The sequence below is a fragment of the Haliotis asinina genome, chromosome 5 (genome assembly GCF_037392515.1).
Source record: "Haliotis asinina isolate JCU_RB_2024 chromosome 5, JCU_Hal_asi_v2, whole genome shotgun sequence".
Classification (NCBI taxonomy): domain Eukaryota; kingdom Metazoa; phylum Mollusca; class Gastropoda; order Lepetellida; family Haliotidae; genus Haliotis; species Haliotis asinina.
This window is the reverse complement of record NC_090284.1, coordinates 10,987,865-11,007,266: the sequence shown is the minus strand read 5'-3', so window position 1 is coordinate 11,007,266 and position 19,402 is coordinate 10,987,865. Positions and strand designations below refer to the sequence as shown.

General features: G+C 38.8%; 1 protein-coding gene across 1 annotated transcript in view; it reads right to left on the bottom strand.

Moving 5' to 3' along the window:
- Window positions 1-855: 855 nt before the first annotated feature.
- The window catches only part of LOC137284558 (pre-mRNA splicing regulator USH1G-like), a 42,615-nt gene continuing 24,068 nt past the window's right edge, over window positions 856-19,402 (bottom strand). The window contains exon 2 of the mRNA XM_067816406.1: window positions 856-8,104. Within this exon, the coding sequence (XP_067672507.1) occupies window positions 6,793-8,104 (1,312 nt within the window). The 3' untranslated portion in view covers window positions 856-6,792. The remainder of the gene's footprint in view (window positions 8,105-19,402) is intronic.

Sequence of the window (19,402 nt, the reverse complement as noted above, 5' to 3'; positions counted from 1 at the left end):
TCCTTGATTTGGTGTTAAAACCCATACACTTCGTGTGTTTCCCTTTGTGTGGTCCCTGATTTGGTGTCAAAAACTATAAACTCCATGTGTTTTCAATTGTGTGGTCCCTGATTTGGTGTTAAAACCTATCAACTCCATGTGTTTTCCGTTCTGTGGTCCCTGATGTGGTTTTAAAACCTATAAGCACTTGTCTAGCGTTATATAGTCCCTGACTTGGTGTTAAAACTTATAAGCACTTGGTGTCTAGCGTTTTATGGTCCCTGATTTGGTGTTAAAACCTACACAATCCACGTGTTTCCCGTTTTGTGGTCCCTGATGTGCAGTTAAAAGCTATAAAACTCACGTGTGTTGTCAGGTCACTGACATGTTAAAACCTATAAACTCCATTTGTTTCACATTGTGTGGTCCCTGATGTGGTAATAAAGCCTTTAAAACCCACCTTTTCTGTTGTCCGGTACTTGGAGTGATGTTAAAACCTACAAGCACCTGGTTTATAGGGTCATATGGTCCCTGATGAGCTGTTAAAACCTATGAACCCCATGTGTTTTGTGTGGTGTGGTGTGGTGTGGTGTGGTGTGGTGTGGTGTGGTGTGGTGTGGTGTGGTGTGGTGTGGTGCTGAAACCTATCTCTATGTGTTTTCCATTGTATGATCCCTGGGGTGGTGTTAAACTTATAAACTTCTCTTTTTCCCCTTCTGTGTGGTGAGTGGAACATTTTATTCATCAATGCCACCATATGTGCAGCTCATGTCTGATCTTGCTAAAATATTGCTGTGAGTTTTTTAAAACTGAACTCACTCATTCAGCCAAACAAGCATGGAATCTGTTCATCCAGAGAAGATAAAAACACAACTGTCTGATTGGATCATAATTTAATTAACACAAAAATCACTGATGAATTTGACTTAAGAGGTTCATCAGCAGATTAGTACAATGCATTTGATTGGATTTCCAACATACAGCCTGTCTGAGTAATAGTAATAAATATAGTTGTTGTCCCATGTACACAAGCACTCATCACAGCCTGGAAACAAACTCCTAGAGACACTTGACTAGCTGTGCCAAGCTCCACCTCAAGAAATGAAAACTCCAACGCAGTCCATGGGATTTAGGATTATAGCCATAACTGAATATAGACCTCACCATGACACGTTTCAGAAATAGTATTCAACAGAACTATTTAACAGGTTTATGTATATCCCAGAATCTTGCTGAACTTGTTTCCACTGAAATGAAACACATAAAATCTTAATACATTCATGTAATTTAGAAAAAAGAAACTGACAAGTTCATCGCCACATTGATATCAGGGTCAAGGTTACACAAGTAATGCTTCATTGTTCTTAACTTCTGCTCCTGAAATTCACATTGCTGTCAACTCTGTCTTGCACTCGAATGAATAACTTACACAAAAGCTGTATAATTTTCTCATAAAAACTACAGGCATGTCTAGGATTCACTTTATCCATTATATTAAAAATAAATTTCTTTGAAGATTCAGTGAACAAAACCAGATAAAAAAGGCTTGGGACATATTTCAAAACTTCAGGTTTAGAAAACTGATTGGCAGATTGACTGCAGCAGATTGACTTGAAAAATTGACTGCAAGAAAGGAAACAGTTTTCTCTCATCTATTTCTCCAAAGGGCGCTTTATTCCCACAAAATGATATGTCCCATTACATATTTGTACAATGAGATGCCACCATATATATATAGAGAGCCAATTAGGAAACAGTTGATCTGTTACATTTAAAGTCACTGACGTAGTCCAGCAATTCAAAACTCAAGTTCAGTGTGGTTAAAACTTAAGAAATTCAGTCATATTTGGTCCTAACCTGTTACAAGTGTTTATACACAGGAACACTAAAACAGGTCAACAAGTAACTTCTTTCTGAGGCATGCAGAATATAAAATATGAAGTAAGTGTATGTAATAACAACTTTATTATTAATGACGAGAGACGTTGCTGTGTAGATTACTTCCTTGACAATGGTGTGGCTCCTCATTGTTAAATATAGAATGTGTTCATCCATATATCTTATCCTTCCTTAGATCAACAGGTATATAACTGTTCATATACTACATCACTGCATAAGTGATGTTTTGTTCCTATTTATAGGTGTTTGAGACTAAGGGTTCTACCAATAAGGTTACAGAAGATCAAACCATTAAGAAATTAAGCACATCTCTATCCTTAATACTAGTAATCAGCTCCATCAAATTACAGGCAGGTTTTGTAGAAAATACTAAAAAAAAGATATCACATGGCTGCCATACTAAAAAGTTAAAGTTGAAAATGTACATGCTTTAGGATGCTTCTGATAGCTGTAGAATGACCTCATCGTCCTGTTTCACAAAGCGATCATGTTTGATGTTTGATGCTGCACTCAGCAATATACTAACTATATGATGATGGTCAGTAAATAATCAAGTTTGGACATTTGTGTCAGCAGATTTGACCATGTCCACTATTTGTAGTCAGTTACAATATTGTTTTGTCTTCTACTCAGCCCAAAGCAATGTGCCTGATTACAATAATTTATCATCTCCTTTACCTTGACCGCTGGTTGATGTTAAAATCTTATATAAATCTAAAGGAATTAAGCATGACTCATTTGACAGTAGATGGTTTGAGACAGGAAATTTAAACATGTTGTTCTAACTAACTTCCTTTCTTATAATGTATATAACTGGTATACTGACAATAAATAAGAGTAATTTCTTGTTAAGTCTTAAGCCACTATGTGTATCTTGGCTTTTTTAGTAGCTTTAGGTTAAAGGTAAAAATATTATATAGATTTGGCAACTGGAATAATACAATTAAAGATTCATTTAAATCTTATGACACAATCATATACTCATAATATTGGGATAACAACTTATTCCATTCTTTGGGTATATGCTATATATACTTCAAGTTCACTTGCACCAAGAGGCCTTAAATGTACAAAATAACATTCTAACACATATAAGTATGCATTTATGAATACATTTCTATGTCTGTCATGTTGCTATAGAGTGAAGCTAGATACTGGTTCCCTGTGAAGGAAGCTAAAGAGCCAGGAAGCTAGTATATCGGAACAGCAGGTAATATCACACATACTGACAATCACATTTGGCATTGTACACCAAAGGTTTGAGCTCAGATACATTCAGCACAAAATGAGAACAGTATTGTGTATACATCACATGACATGTCTCAAGTGTATCAATGAGAATCAGAACATTTTATTACATACTTACAGCCACAGAATCCCCACAAGCCCATATTCATTAACCTCTCTGCAGAATTAAAGCATCCATTTTATTAGACCTCTTGGAAAGATCCTTTCACACTATACTACAAACTGATGTCTTTTTTTTTCCCAGTGCACTGTTGACATATCATGTGGGTTTACGATGGAAAGACAGAGACACTGAATTGTCATTCCAGTGAGACAACTGCCATACCTTGTGCTGTGCACAGACAGATCACGGCAATGCTGTACTTGTCTGAGAGAGAACACAGTTTCATTAAGACGTATTTATCTTCCACTCCTTTCTTAAATGATTCTATTTAAAGACGATACTTTACATATATTAAACATATATTTAATGACCAAAATATTAACTTCATAAGTAATTAAAAAAGGTTTACCGAGATATAAAAGTTATATTCAGTCCCTTCTTCTATATTCTTGTCTGTCATAGAAATGGTGTGTATGTCTAATCAAAGTCCAAGTAACATATATACAATTGATCTTTCAAACAATAATATAATGGAACTGATACATGAAGCGACAATACAAGAAAGAGCTGTATGAATGCCTTAATTCAAACACAATAAGTGCCTCACAAAAACCTTATGACAAACAAGAGGGTCACATGTCAAATAATATAGACAAAGCCATGAACTTGCAACAGAGCTGTCAAAATGAAATGAAAAATATAAATATACATCAAAACTTCATTTAAACATGGTTTGATTGTTCAATACCGTACTGAGCAAGTCCATCTAGGGTATGAACAGTAGACTTGACAGTCCAGTAACTGATATAGAGAGCAACACTGAATGGGCATGATGACACACAGTCCCCACCCCGCTACCCCCATGTTTCTATGATTCTGCTGACCAGTTGTTTCCAATTTGTGAACAATCCCGATGTTTTAGTGATCTCAAGTATAAACACATTTATTCTAGATCCGGACATTCTAGTTTTCATACTCAGTACAAAGTCTACAACAGAGGATTGCAATATCTGAGCAAGATGTGTCTTTCATTTCATTTGTTTACAGGTAAAAGAAATGTGCCTATTTACTACAGTGTTTGTTTAATGCAAATCCTGAACAAGGTTGACTGTGCCCATATAACAACTCAGCAAAATGAAACCAACTCAGTAAACTGAAACCTTGCCAATCTGGACTGAAGATCACTCAGGAAACTGATCAACATATCCCCAAACCTGAAATATCCATGTTTATATTCACCTGGGTCTAGATTTTCAAAGTTCTCTTAGCACTACAATAGTCGCATGTGCAGGACTTACATCTCTCTTATTGCTAGGACAGCTTCAATAATCTAGGCCCAGGATGAAATCTGTCCAATGATTATTGTATGTTTCAAGGATTAATTGATCTTTTGCAAAATATTTGTTACTGTCTCCATACTCTTATTCAAGGTGCTAGTGATTCTGAGGACCCGAGTTTGATTCCCCACATGGATACAATATGTGAAGCCCATTTCTGGTTTCCCCTGTTGTGATATTGCTGGAATGTTGGCAACAGCAGCATAAAAATAAATCACGAACTCATATTTAAATGTATGCAGCAAACCTTATAATTAGTTGACGTCTAGTGACTTGTGTACCATGGCAACTAGATGACCTTTAGCTGCATTATCTGCATGTATGCCGCGTGACTTGAGTCTTTAAGTATGTACACTTTTTCAAACCAGCCTGTTACAGGTTATCAGTGATACTGCACACCCTGGATCTCTGTGTGTGTGATTGTGGCAGGTGCCTCCACGGAGGCAGAACACTCTCACCTTTTAGCAAAATCCTTTCAACACTATTTCAGATTGATGCCTAAACCTTGCCTTTTCATATAAGTAGCATAATATGGACTCGCTTGCCAGCACAGGTTTCTTACAATTATGACAAAAGTTTGACCGCTTATGATTAAAATGAGATCATGAGTAAAAATAACCAAACACTTTCATAAAATCTACAAATACTTACAATTATGGAGACTTGCTGTAATTTTTGGAATACAAATTTCATAGTCTCAGAAATTATTTTGACATGAATAATGCTTCCCTGTCCTGTGTTACCAAGTTATTTTACATTCCATTATGTCATATACTACTCAAAGACGTTAAGGACCATCCATTTGTTTCCTATTAGTATCATCTGTGAGTACTTTACTTTTGTTGAGTAGTATAGCATTTTCATTTTATGTGAACATATGGGGAGTTGATGATAACTGTAGGAACATATACTGAGTCAAAAAAGAAACTTCACATTCTTTCTTCAGGGCAATATAAAAGAGCAAGAGATGGTAAGATGGTTAAATTGTTATTATTTCATTGCTGAGATCTGTGTGATGTACTGACAGTGCCACAGTCAGTTCCATTAGGCTACACCACTGTTCCAAAACATGGGTATACAGAATGTCAAGTCACAAAATGGAAGTCGAGAATGGAGACTGTCAGTCTATAACCGATTTCGAATGGTCTGTGAGGACAGTCGACCTTTAAACATCTCAGACTTGGTTTGTGTAGCCAGCAGAAATCTGTCACGTAAGATAGGGGTCCAGTTTTGGATACATAGATGTATCATCAGAGAAAAATTATTCATTATTTTTAAAAGTTACATTTTGGGAAGTTTATTTTTGGACGACTCAGTATATATATGTAAAAAGAACATACTTCTTGTCAGATAAATATCACATTTGCTTGTTCTGGGTAAGGAAAGTTGTCTATGAAACTATGGAATACACCTGTTTGAAAGCCATAGCTGTGATAAATACCATCTCCTATAGAGATGGTAGCTGTGAGGTCTGATTCCATGACAACATGTGGCACTTTGCATAACTGATATATACTGGTAGGTGTTTCAGATGAGCATACATTAGATGTAACATGACATACAGGTATGAAACTCTTGGTTAAATAAATGATTTTCATTAAAAAGTGAATCATGTTTTAGTAACCAATGTTACAATAGATGCATTCTTGCACATAAAAGCTTTGATAATATAAAGGTTGTATTCTTCCTGAAATGAACATTTCATAGCGGGAATGACAAATATGTCCATAATATATATTCCTTTCTAATTCAGTTTCATCTTTTTAACCTACCCCAACATTTGGTAATGTTTACTCATAACGAATAACACATATCTTGTTTACCTGTTTTAAACATACTGGTGTCGAGTTGGTAAACAAATATTTTCCAAAGACAAAATATGAATTTTCACCTCAAGCTGACAATGAACTAAGTATCCATCCATGCAGTGGTTGTAAATAAAGGCGCAAATCCATCAATGTCTGGTGGTCGGGTGTTTTTTGTCAACGAAAAAGATGACTTTTCAGAACACTTCATGTCTACAAGCATTTTCCGCATTTTTTGTTCACCGAAGATGTTTGATAATATGAAAATCTTTCCTACATACAAAAATAGTGTCATCCGTACATCATATTTAGGCACCATTCACGAAATCTCTCAATTGTCTATATGTACATTTGTATTGTTTATCATTTGAACATTCATATGATGCATAATTTTTAAATATTGATCTACACTTCAATATCTTCACAAGAATGAGTCAGTCATGTCAACAGGTGTTTGGAGCACCTTTTTCCTTTGCTCCAAGGCATCCAATAACTTTTTCCTTGGCCCAAATGGTAACCCTATTTCTTTCATTTCATTGTCTGACATTTTCATTAACACTTCCAAGTCAACCTTTTCTTTAGTAAAATGAGAAATATAATTTGGAAGCCCAGCAGACATCAGGAACATTTCCAAAGAAGAAAACTCATTTTCTTCCTCATCATCATCCAGGTTTTCAAGGTCATCCTGGTCCCAAGGAAGATCCTGCATTCTGGCAGTTATGATGTCGGCATCTCCAACCTGGCCATTGGTCAGTCCCTGGTCATCCAAGTCCCCGTTGATGCCATTCATCATTCCACTCATTTGATTATCTCCTATTTCGAATGATTGTAATGTGGACATTGCAGGGTTGATCTTCCTGAAGAAAGCCGTCTGCCCAAATCCTGGTCTGTTCAACAATCCTGGCTGATCCTCTTCATCATCATGGTCACTGAAATAGCTATCTACGCCTGAATCTACTAAGAGATCAGACTCACTTTTGTAAGATTTACTCAAATTGCTTTTGTTTGGATCAAATAATTCATACAATGCAGGTCGTGAGCTGCTGACTTCATTTGCTGTGTGTTCGCCACGACTTGTCATGTACATCACCTCGGCTGAAGCCCCACGGATACCTTGTACTCCATCCATCGACTTTACAGTCCGTTTACCTGATCCATCAACCTCACTTGTTTTAAATGATGAATCTTCATACAATGGGTTTGTAACCTTCTTCTGCAGAACCTTCTTAGCCACCCCAGTTCTGGTCCCATATGTGAGGCCAGCCATGTCAGAATACCTCTTACCATACCCAGGACCGGGTTTAGTTTTAGGGTTACCACCGCGTAACTTCACTGTCAGTGTTTTGAAAATGGATTTCTTTTCAGGGGCTTTGAAATCGTTATTCAGGCTGTTCAATTTTCTTTGTTCCTTTTCAGCTCGCTTTTCAGCCTCTTCTTGAAGTTTTTCATATCGTTTAATGTTTCTATCGGCATTTTTCATAGCCTCCTCTTTTAATTTGGCAACAATTTTGGGGTTTTTGATTTGTTGTTGTGAACAAGAGGCATCAAGAAGACGAACAACATCATGCTTCTCATACAGTGAGGCAATATCCAAGGCCGAGTGATGATCATTGTCGAGGGCAAAGAGGTTGCATCCCCAGTTAATAAGATAGCTGACAATGTCTACATGGCCCCATCTGGCACTGTGGTGAAGAGCTGTAAATCCAAGGAAGTCACTCTTGTTGACATCCCCTCTGAAAAATAAACAAAACCATTTACAACTGACACATTATTACCTTTAGCAAGATGATACATTTGTAAGGCACTATAAGGCATGTGTTGGGCAGTTATATCATGGTGTGTCAGCTTAAAATGGGAATGATTCTTTAAGCCATGTTACCATAGCAATAAACCACAATATGGGTAAGGTCCTGACAAAATAGGAATCATAATCATGAATCACGATTCACGTTTCCAGTACATTTTTGGGAAACATCACTGTGTAGTATACTTTATCAGTTTGGATGGGTGAACAAACACTTCCCCACACTAACACAAAATCATCATAACACTCTTCCCCAAACTAACACACAATCATCCTAACACACTTCCCCAAACTAACTCACAATCATCATAACACACTTTCCCAAACTAACACAAAATCATCATAACACACTTCCCCCACACTAACACACAATCATCATAACATACTTTCCCAAACTACCACAAACGGATCATAACACACTTCCCCAAACTAACACACAATCATAATAACACATTTCCCCACACTAACACACAATCATCATAACACGTTTTCCAAACCTAACACACAATCATCATAACACACTTTCCCAAACTAACACAAAATCATCATAACACACTTCCCCCACACTAACACACAATCATCATAACATACTTTCCCAAACTACCACAAACGGATCATAACACACTTCCCCAAACTAACACACAATCATAATAACACATTTCCCCACACTAACACACAATCATCATAACACATTTTCCAAACCTAACACACAATCATCATAACACACTTCCCCAAAATAACACACAATCATCATAATAATGATAATAAAATGTCTAACAGGCTACTTCCTAGGTGCAAGATTCCATACGATTAAAACACTGGAACCAAGACTGGTATAATGAACGTGTTTATAAGGGCACAAAGCATGCTTTGGTCTCTTTCAATCCCCAGGTTTGCCAACGTGGCACATTTCAGCCAAAGAGGCATACTCTTCTATACTTGCATAGTCTCTGGTACATGTATAACTTGGTCACAGCCATCAATCTACTTGTACACTGAATGATCAAAGATTGCAGCTGGATAGTTATAACACTGTGATGTAGATGTGGAGTATTTGTATAGACTTGGTGCATCCTTCTGGATCTGTCTGTGCTCATTCACATACAGTAATTCTGTCTTACAAGGGCTGGATCTGTCTGTGCTCGTTCACATACAGTAATTCTGTCTTACAAGGGCTGGATCTGTCTGTGCTCGTTCACATACAGTAATTCTGTCTTACAAGGGCTGGATCTGTCTGTGCTCGTTCACATACAGTAATTCTGTCTTACAAGGGCTGGATCTGTCTGTGCTCGTTCACATACAGTCATTCTGTCTTACAAGGGCTGGATCTGTCTGTGCTCATTCACATACAGTCATTCTGTCTTACATGGGCTGGATCTGTCTGTGCTCATTCACATACAGTAATTCTGTCTTACAAGGGCTGGATCTGTCTGTGCTCGTTCACATACAGTAATTCTGTCTTACATGGGCTGGATCTGTCTGTGCTCATTCACATACAGTAATTCTGTCTTACAAGGGCTGGATCTGTCTGTGCTCGTTCACATACAGTAATTCTGTCTTACAAGAGATGGATCTGTCTATGCTCGTTCATATAAAGTAATTCTGTCTTACATGGGCTGGATCTGTCTGTGCTCATTCACATACAGTCATTCTGTCTTACATGGGCTGGATCTGTCTGTGCTCGTTCACATACAGTCATTCTGTCTTACAAGAGATGGATCTGTCTATGCTCGTTCAAATAAAGTAATTCTGTCTTACATGGGCTGGATCTGTCTGTGCTCATTGACATACAGTAATTCTGTCTTACATGGGCTGGATCTGTCTGTGCTCGTTCACATACAGTCATTCTGTCTTACATGGGCTGGATCTGTCTGTGCTCGTTCACATACAGTCATTCTGTCTTACAAGGGTTGGATCTGTCTGTGCTCGTTCACATACAGTCATTCTGTCTTACATGGGCTGGATCTGTCTGTGCTCGTTCACATACAGTAATTCTGTCTTACACGGGCTCGATCTGTCTGTGCTCGTTCACATGCAGTCATTCTGTCTTACACGGGCTGGATCTGTCTGTGCTCGTTCACATACAGTAATTCTGTCTTACAAGGGCTAGATCTGTCTGTGCTTGTTCACATACAGTCATTCTGTCTTACAAGGGCTGGATCTGTCTGTGCTCATTCACATGCAGTAATTCTGTCTTACAAGGGCTGGATCTGTCTATGCTCGTTCACATACAGTAATTCTGTCTTACAAGGGCTGGATCTGTCTATGCTCGTTCACATACAGTAATTCTGTCTTACAAGAGATGGATCTATCTATGCTCGTTCATATACAGTAATTCTGTCTTACATGGGCTGGATCTGTCTGTGCTCATTCACATACTGTAATTCTGTCTTACAAGGGCTGGATCTGTCTGTGCTCGTTCACATACAGTCATTCTGTCTTACAAGGGCTGGATCTGTCTATGCTCGTTCACATACAGTCATTCTGTCTTACATGGGCTGGATCTGTCTGTGCTCATTCACATACAGTAATTCTGTCTTACAAGCGCTGGATCTGTCTGTGCTCATTCACATACAGTAATTCTGTCTTACAAGGGCTGGATCTGTCTGTGCTCATTCACATACAGTCATTCTGTCTTACATGGGCTGGATCTGTCTGTGCTCATTCACATGCAGTAATTCTGTCTTACAAGGGCTGGATCTGTCTATGCTCGTTCACATGCAGTAATTCTGTCTTACAAGGGCTGGATCTGTCTATGCTCGTTCACATGCAGTCATTCTGTCTTACAAGGGCTGGATCTGTCGGTGCTCATTCACATGCAGTAATTCTGTCTTACAAGGGCTGGATCTGTCTATGCTCGTTCACATACAGTAATTCTGTCTTACAAGGGCTGGATCTGTCTATGCTCGTTCACATACAGTAATTCTGTCTTACAAGAGATGGATCTATCTATGCTCGTTCACATACAGTCATTCTGTCTTACAAGGGCTGGATCTGTCTGTGCTCGTTCACATACAGTCATTCTGTCTTACAAGGGCTGGATCTGTCTGTGCTCGTTCACATACAGTAATTCTGTCTTACAAGGGCTGGATCTGTCTATGCTCGTTCACATACAGTCATTCTGTCTTACATGGGCTGGATCTGTCTGTGCTCGTTCACATACAGTCATTCTGTCTTACATGGGCTGGATCTGTCTGTGCTCATTCACATACAGTAATTCTGTCTTACAAGGGCTGGATCTGTCTGTGCTCATTCACATACAGTAATTCTGTCTTACAAGGGCTGGATCTGTCTGTGCTCATTCACATGCAGTAATTCTGTCTTACAAGGGCTGGATCTGTCTATGCTCGTTCACATGCAGTAATTCTGTCTTACAAGGGCTGGATCTGTCTATGCTCGTTCACATGCAGTCATTCTGTCTTACAAGGGCTGGATCTGTCTGTGCTAGTTCACATACAGTAATTCTGTCTTACATGGGCTGGATCTGTCTGTGCTCATTCACATACAGTCATTCTGTCTTACAAGGGCTGGATCTGTCTGTGCTCGTTCACATACAGTCATTCTGTCTTACATGGGCTGGATCTGTCTATGCTCGTTCACATAGTCATTCTGTCTTACAAGGGCTGGATCTGTCTGTGCTCGTTCACATACAGTCATTCTGTCTTACATGGGCTGCATCTGTCTATGCTTGTTCACATACAGTCATTCTGTCTTACAAGGGCTGGATCTGTCTATGCTCGTTCACATACAGTCATTCTGTCTTACAAGGGCTGGATCTGTCTATGCTCGTTCACATACAGTCATTCTGTCTTACAAGGGCTGGATCTGTCTGTGCTCGTTCACATACAGTAATTCTGTCTTACATGGGCTGGATCTGTCTGTGCTCGTTCACATACAGTCATTCTGTCTTACAAGGGCTGGATCTGTCTATGCTCGTTCACATACAGTAATTCTGTCTTACAAGGGCTGGATCTGTCTGTGCTCGTTCACATACAGTAATTCTGTCTTACAAGGGCTGGATCTGTCTATGCTCGTTCACATACAGTAATTCTGTCTTACAAGGGCTGGATCTGTCTGTGCTCGTTCACATACAGTAATTCTGTCTTACAAGGGCTGGATCTGTCTATGCTCGTTCACATACAGTCATTCTGTCTTACAAGGGCTGGATCTGTCTGTGCTCGTTCACATACAGTCATTCTGTCTTACAAGGGCTGGATCTGTCTGTGCTCGTTCACATACAGTCATTCTGTCTTACAAGGGCTGGATCTGTCTGTGCTCGTTCACATACAGTAATTCTGTCTTACAAGGGCTGGATCTGTCTGTGCTCGTTCACATACAGTAATTCTGTCTTACAAAGGCTGGATCTGTCTATGCTCGTTCACATACAGTAATTCTGTCTTACAAAGGCTGGATCTGTCTATGCTCGTTCACATACAGTCATTCTGTCTTACATGGGCTGGATCTGTCTGTGCTCGTTCACATACAGTCATTCTGTCTTACAAGGGCTGGATCTGTCTGTGCTCGTTCACATACAGTCATTCTGTCTTACAAAGGCTGGATCTGTCTATGCTCGTTCACATACAGTCATTCTGTCTTACAAGGGCTGGATCTGTCTGTGCTCGTTCACATACAGTCATTCTGTCTTACAAGGGCTGGATCTGTCTGTGCTCGTTCACATACAGTAATTCTGTCTTACAAAGGGCTGGATCTGTCTGTGCTCGTTCACATACAGTAATTCTGTCTTACAAAGGCTGGATCTGTCTATGCTCGTTCACATACAGTAATTCTGTCTTACAAGGGCTGGATCTGTCTGTGCTCGTTCACATACAGTAATTCTGTCTTACATGGGCTGGATCTGTCTGTGCTCGTTCACATACAGTAATTCTGTCTTACAAGGGCTGGATCTGTCTATGCTCGTTCACATACAGTAATTCTGTCTTGCAAGGGCTGGATCTGTCTGTGCTCGTTCACATACAGTCATTCTGTCTTACATGAAGTCATCTTTTCTAAGGACTGAACTAACTGAGTTGTCCACTTGTCTATGGCATACTGACACAGGTGGGGTCTTCCAGTGACAAACAAAAGGAACATGTCAACTTGAAGGGTCCTCTAACTCTGGACAAACACACTTTGTTTAAATAATCCCCAGGTCTGTCTGATCTTTCATGGACTGAAGATATGTAACTCCTGATGCATGCATCAGAAGTGGTATTCAGCTGTATGTAATGATCAGAGGAATATCTTCTGGCGAGTGAGTTGAAGGTGCAAAGGCGGTGAAGTCAGCGTTTCATTAAAGCCAACTCACAACATGTACAATGATAATGGGTACCTCTAATACTAACTATACAAACAACATATAATTTTTTGTGACATGTGTCCAAGATAACAATCACTTCATTCTTTTATGCAAAAAAAAGATTTCTTCCATCTATTTTCTTATAACTGTTGTCTTCCCTTTTGCAAAACCGACCCGTGAAGGTCCCGGGGTAGAATAGACCTTCAGCAACCCATGCTTGCTATAAAAGGCGACTATGCTTGTCGTAAGATGTGACTAACAGGATCGGGTGGTCAGACTTGCTGACTTGGTTGACACATGTCATCGGTTCCCATTGCGAAGATCGATGCTCATGTTGTTGATCACTGGATTGTCTGGTCCAGACTCAATTATTTACAGACCGCCACCATGTAGCTGGAATATTGCCGTGTGTGGCATAAAACTAAACTCACTCACTCAATTTGCAAAAACAATTGTTCCGTTTCCCACAGGCCATATCTGCATTTGAGAACAAAGGCAAGGATACGAGCAAGCAGTAAGGGAGCTAGAGACTGGGTGAATTTTGTGTTATGCAGCAATATCCAACAGTTATCATGGCAGCCTAAAGATAAATGATCTGACAAAAGTGGCTAACAGTGTAAGCATCAGTCCATATACTGATGGCATGACACATCATTATTGCATTTGTTTGAGCACAGATAGCTGACATACAGAGTTGTTTCCCTTGCATAAAACCAAACTCTTATGAAGGGTTTGAATCCTATTTAGACCCAATTATATTGTAGGTTAGTCTGCAGTTGGTCAGTTTAACCAAAGTGGTGGATTTATTTCATCCCATATGAAGCTTAGACTCTATGTAAATGGAATACCATTCTAGACTTAAGCCCAACTCACTCACTCACTGTAACCACAGACCCTCCTGGATCTATTTTAACTTCTGACCCATGAAGATAAGGGGTGGAATAGGTCTTGCAACCCATGCTTGCCACAAAAGATGGCTATGCTTGTCGTAAGAAGCGACTAATGGGTGGTCAGGCTTGCTGACTTGGTTGTCTGGTCCAGACTGAAATATTTACAGACTGCTGGTATAACATTGTGTGTGGTGTAAAACTAAACTCACCCACTAACTTTGCCTTCTAATTATATTTCAGGTCATGTGAATTGATTGTAGTACAAAAACTAATGTAAAGACTTTTATAAAGACTATTTGACACATAAGGAATCACAATCTTGCTACCCAATTTTTTTAGAAGTAACGTTCCACAGGCTGTACCGATAAATGGATACATCAATGCAGCCATTGAAACACCTGTTTTACTTCATGTGACTTACTAATTTCTCTCATACAGCCACTTTGTCAACCTGTCAGACACCTCAGACTACCTGTCAGTCAGATGTCATCCCACAGACTGAGTCATGATATGACTGTCTAACACGGTGATTTATGTACCTGATCAATATAATGGCAAAAGCATGTAACTCAACAATCAGTTCCTGGGCCCAAGAGATATTATTCCTGAGCCCAATAAATAATTCTTTCTTTCCCAGACATGCAAATCATATGGTACCTGCAAATGAATACGCAATTCACAGTGACAGTGTCTCTTGATTATCCTGCAATGGATCCTCGGGTTGGCTTGTGACATTGCCCACAGCATCAGTAAGGGTGTTGTACCACAACAGAACACTTAGGCCAACACTCAGTCTCTAAATATATAATTTTGATCCAAACAAATAATTCCTCTCAAATTGAAAAGGTCAGCCCTAGTGAAAAGGAAGATTCAGAACCTGAGGAAATCTTCATTCACAGCTTCAGCAGTGCAGAAAGGGTTGAGTGGAAGGGAAAATAATGTGGTTCAGAGACTATGAGAAAAATGATGGCAAAATGTTATCGTTACAGTGGTTCATGCTGTGGCATTCCATGTTATTTCTCTCATCAGTCCCGTGGGTTTCTGGCTTCAAATGGTGGCACTCTTAAGTGCTCCTGGTTTCTTGCTCTGTGGCACCCCACACTCCTTCAAATCTTTCAGTGTCTATGCTGGAACTTTAATGCACTCTTCAAGTGTGCTCTTACTATCTACCCCAGGACCCCCATACATGTTTGCAGTTTTTATTTCTACTGAACGATACCTTCGAAGGGTAAGTTATTGATCAAATTATTTCAGAACAGTATCCAGGATGCAGTCCATAACAAACATAGGTATGTTGAATATCAATAACAATGGCTGACGATTCAGTGAACACCTATACAGTTGATGAATGCTAACAAATGTCATAAAATGGTCATTAACTCAGCCATGTAGCCCCAAATTATTACATTGTCTTCACCATATTGACAGTAATTCCCTCACTGACTCAACAGGGTGGCTCCATAATCAAGTAAATCCTAAAACATTTGCTCACTCCCAGAATCAATACCTTGAACGCATGATGTCAACCAGACTCGCGTTCTGATCAAATTTATTGATTTTTGACACTGATTGCTCTGGTTATATTTAAGAGAAAATTATTTCATCAATGGGTCATTTGTACACGCACTAGCTTGATAAGCTCAATGCATATCAATAGAATCTACACAAGAATGCTCTTAGTCATGCTCACCCGTCTGAACCTGACGACTCTTCAAACGATTATTTTTTCATCCGCAATCTCGCAACTGTGAGTTTCCTAGGATTTATAGAGTAATAAATCACACTGCACTCTGGAAGGTGCAAAACTGATCACACGATATATAGCTCTTATCAGTAAACAACATTTGGAATCGTGAGAGATAACAGGGGTGGTTGGAACCAAGCATTGCATGACAGAAAGGATATGCAGATCACTTCATCACAAAACTCACAATAACCAGTTAATAAATCACTGCACATAGACTTATTTTCCATGCAGTCGATAGACTTATAACTTTATCTCTTTATGGCTTGCCTAATAAAGCTGTAAGTAGCTTGGGTGGATCTTTTAACGTCAACCTGTCATGCTTTTGTTGACATGACTTCAGTATAGTCTGCACCCTCAACTCTTGAAAAAAAACTGTATCTGTCATGAATGTAAATAGGGATTGTTGAGTACTAACACTAAACACAACGATAAGCAAAATCAACACATTAGAAAATAGAACATGTTATTGCGGTAACAAGCATATTCCCAAAATAACCTTCCTAAATAACAATTATGTCACACATTCCTATATCTATAATGCTTAACAGAATACTGAGTGAGTGAGTGACAATCTGTCAATTCATATGCATTTCATTTTGTATAATAATTATTCACTTAAAAATCATGATGTATTTCATCAACAATGTCCCAAAATTGAATTGATGGTAGTAAATAGTCATGACAACTGCTAAATCTGTGTGCTTAATGCTAACAGAACTAGCCTAAATTCTCAGTCAAGGAAGCTAAGCCTATCTGGTTGATAGCAACAAGTTTTTTCATCTTGTCACCTGGGCCTGTGGGTGCAAATGCAAAATGTGCATACAAGTTCTTACTTTAATAACTGAAATTTAAGTGGAAAATTACATTGAAGTAAGCTCTTCGAAATATAGGTGTCAGCAATAATACCTCCACAGGAAGCTTTTTAAATCATGTCCACACAAAACAGAATCATAGATAAGTCGATGACGCTATGCAAGTCAAGCCCCAGTCATTCTGTTACCAGCCAATCAGGAGACACTAGTCTGTTAATAGGAGAGGGATATTGTATTTACAGCTTAATGAACCATAAGTGAAAAAAAACTGTTTGCCAATTAAGAGTCAAAGAGTAACCTGCAATAAATTAATGTGCCAAAACATCAGGAAAATGTGATACACCAAATGATAAGAGTGATAATATACTCATGGAAACATATAAGGGAACACCCGAAAGCCTTGATTCTCTCCCAAGTTTTGTAAAAAGCATTGCATTGTACTGTGGATGAAATTCTGGAAATACACAAAGGAACACTTGTACTCTCATGTGTTCCCTTATTTGTTTCCATGTGTTTATTTACTTGCCATTCTCGAACGATACTCTTCCAAAAAAGTGGGGGATCTTCATTATTTTTTTATTATTATGATTAGAAATATTTAGGAGATTTATCAGAGTCATCAATGTTGATATGATATTATTGAATGTTTTGAGAGTGCATCACCATTTGCACTTCCTTACAACCATAGCTATTTGGAATGTAGTCTCTTTTGAAAGATGACTCATACATGGCTTGTAATTTGCATGTATACGATTTTCATTTTAAAACAACTGACTAGAAACAAACACTAACAAATGTGTGATGCAAGATGGGTGTCAAAATTAATGTTCTAAGTGGTTTCTTTACCTTCTTGAAAAAATGTCAAAATCAAGAATGGGATCCTGTGCACGTGTATGGGGCTACTGCATTGTGCATGTGCATAACATGTGTTGTGTTTAGGCAAATGGTGGTGCGTTCATAAGATGTCTGTCCAAACTGAAAGTTCATTATCCCCTACCTTTTTTAAAGTATATTTGAAAGGAGCACAAGTACAAGTCTTCAAATGCACCAACATACATTACAAGCACTAGTTTTGGCCAGCAATTTGGTGAACACCCAAAGTGCTAATTACAGTATTGTCACATTGATGAACATAAGGGATGAGATAAGCCACTTTGGCTACTGATAAAAGTACCAGCTAGACCTAGTAAGATGTTACAGTTCTAAGGGCTTGCATGTACATTATCACACATGGACCAGTAGACTTGGCAGGGTAAGTCCTACACCAGCAAATCCTCTGCTGCTAATGGTAAATTAACATGAAAGGATATTGTCCTTTCTTCTTTCCTTTGAAGTTTGTTATAATCATGAAGAAATATATCTTTTGTCCTTTGTGAAAACAAAATGACAAACAAATTCTGGAAACTGCAAAATTAACAGTGATCCAAATTATCCCTTGCTTGCACCATGTAACACCAGTACACAAATCCGTCCGATTCTGTAAGTGTTTCATGATTTAATCATATAGTCTGGGTTTGGTGTCAAAGGTTATGTCGGTCTTGCGTCAACAATTAAAGTGTCGTCTGCTGGAACACTACAGATTACAAACGGGTTTTGGCAGCCTGACCCATCATTCAAATCGCCCCCCAAAAACATTGCTGCAAATATTGTGGGAGTCAACAGTGAGTTTATCATTACAGACTTGCCAAACATTTGTTGGACCCTTACGGGGCCAAGGAGACTTTCCCAGTAAACATCACCAGGCCCTCACCAGCAAGCCGACCCCACGCATCACGATCAGGGATAATCTCAGGACTAGGACGTAATTGATGCAGTTAATCTGGGCCTCGCTTTCTGTCAGACATCTTGTCAACAAAGCACACTCTGATATAAAGCCGTTCTTGTGTGTGACAGACAAAATGTCATGTAGTTTGTCTTGTGCAACTTTGGCATACTGCATCTTTTGACACTGTCAGGTAACTCTTGTCTGAATTTTAATAAATGGAACGTTTCACTTGATCTTCCCTGGAACAACATATATTAACACATTATCAAGAAACGTCAATAAACAAAAAGTATATTTATTTTCACCGATGATAAACAAGTTTCCAGATCAAATGGTGTTGGCTCTCTACTTTTCCATGTGTAGGTCACCTTGACCTCTACATTTGAAACATGGCATCACGTTCAGAGATGCACACATGTACACATCGTTACTCCCTCTGGTTGTCACAACACTTGCACTACAGATGAAGAATCTATACCAAAACATCATGAAATACTATTTGGAAAAAGTTGTCATCAATACAGTATTCTTCCTTTCTTTTCACTCACCAACTTCAAATATGCAAATCCAACAGATATTGTTTCAACTGTTTCTTAACACATCTCATAAGAAAATGAACTTTGGTCAAAGACTTGATCATGTTCAATGATTACAAAACTCTGTTTCAATGCCTTTTTGACATGTTTTCGATTGGTTTGTTGTTTAACGCCAAACTCA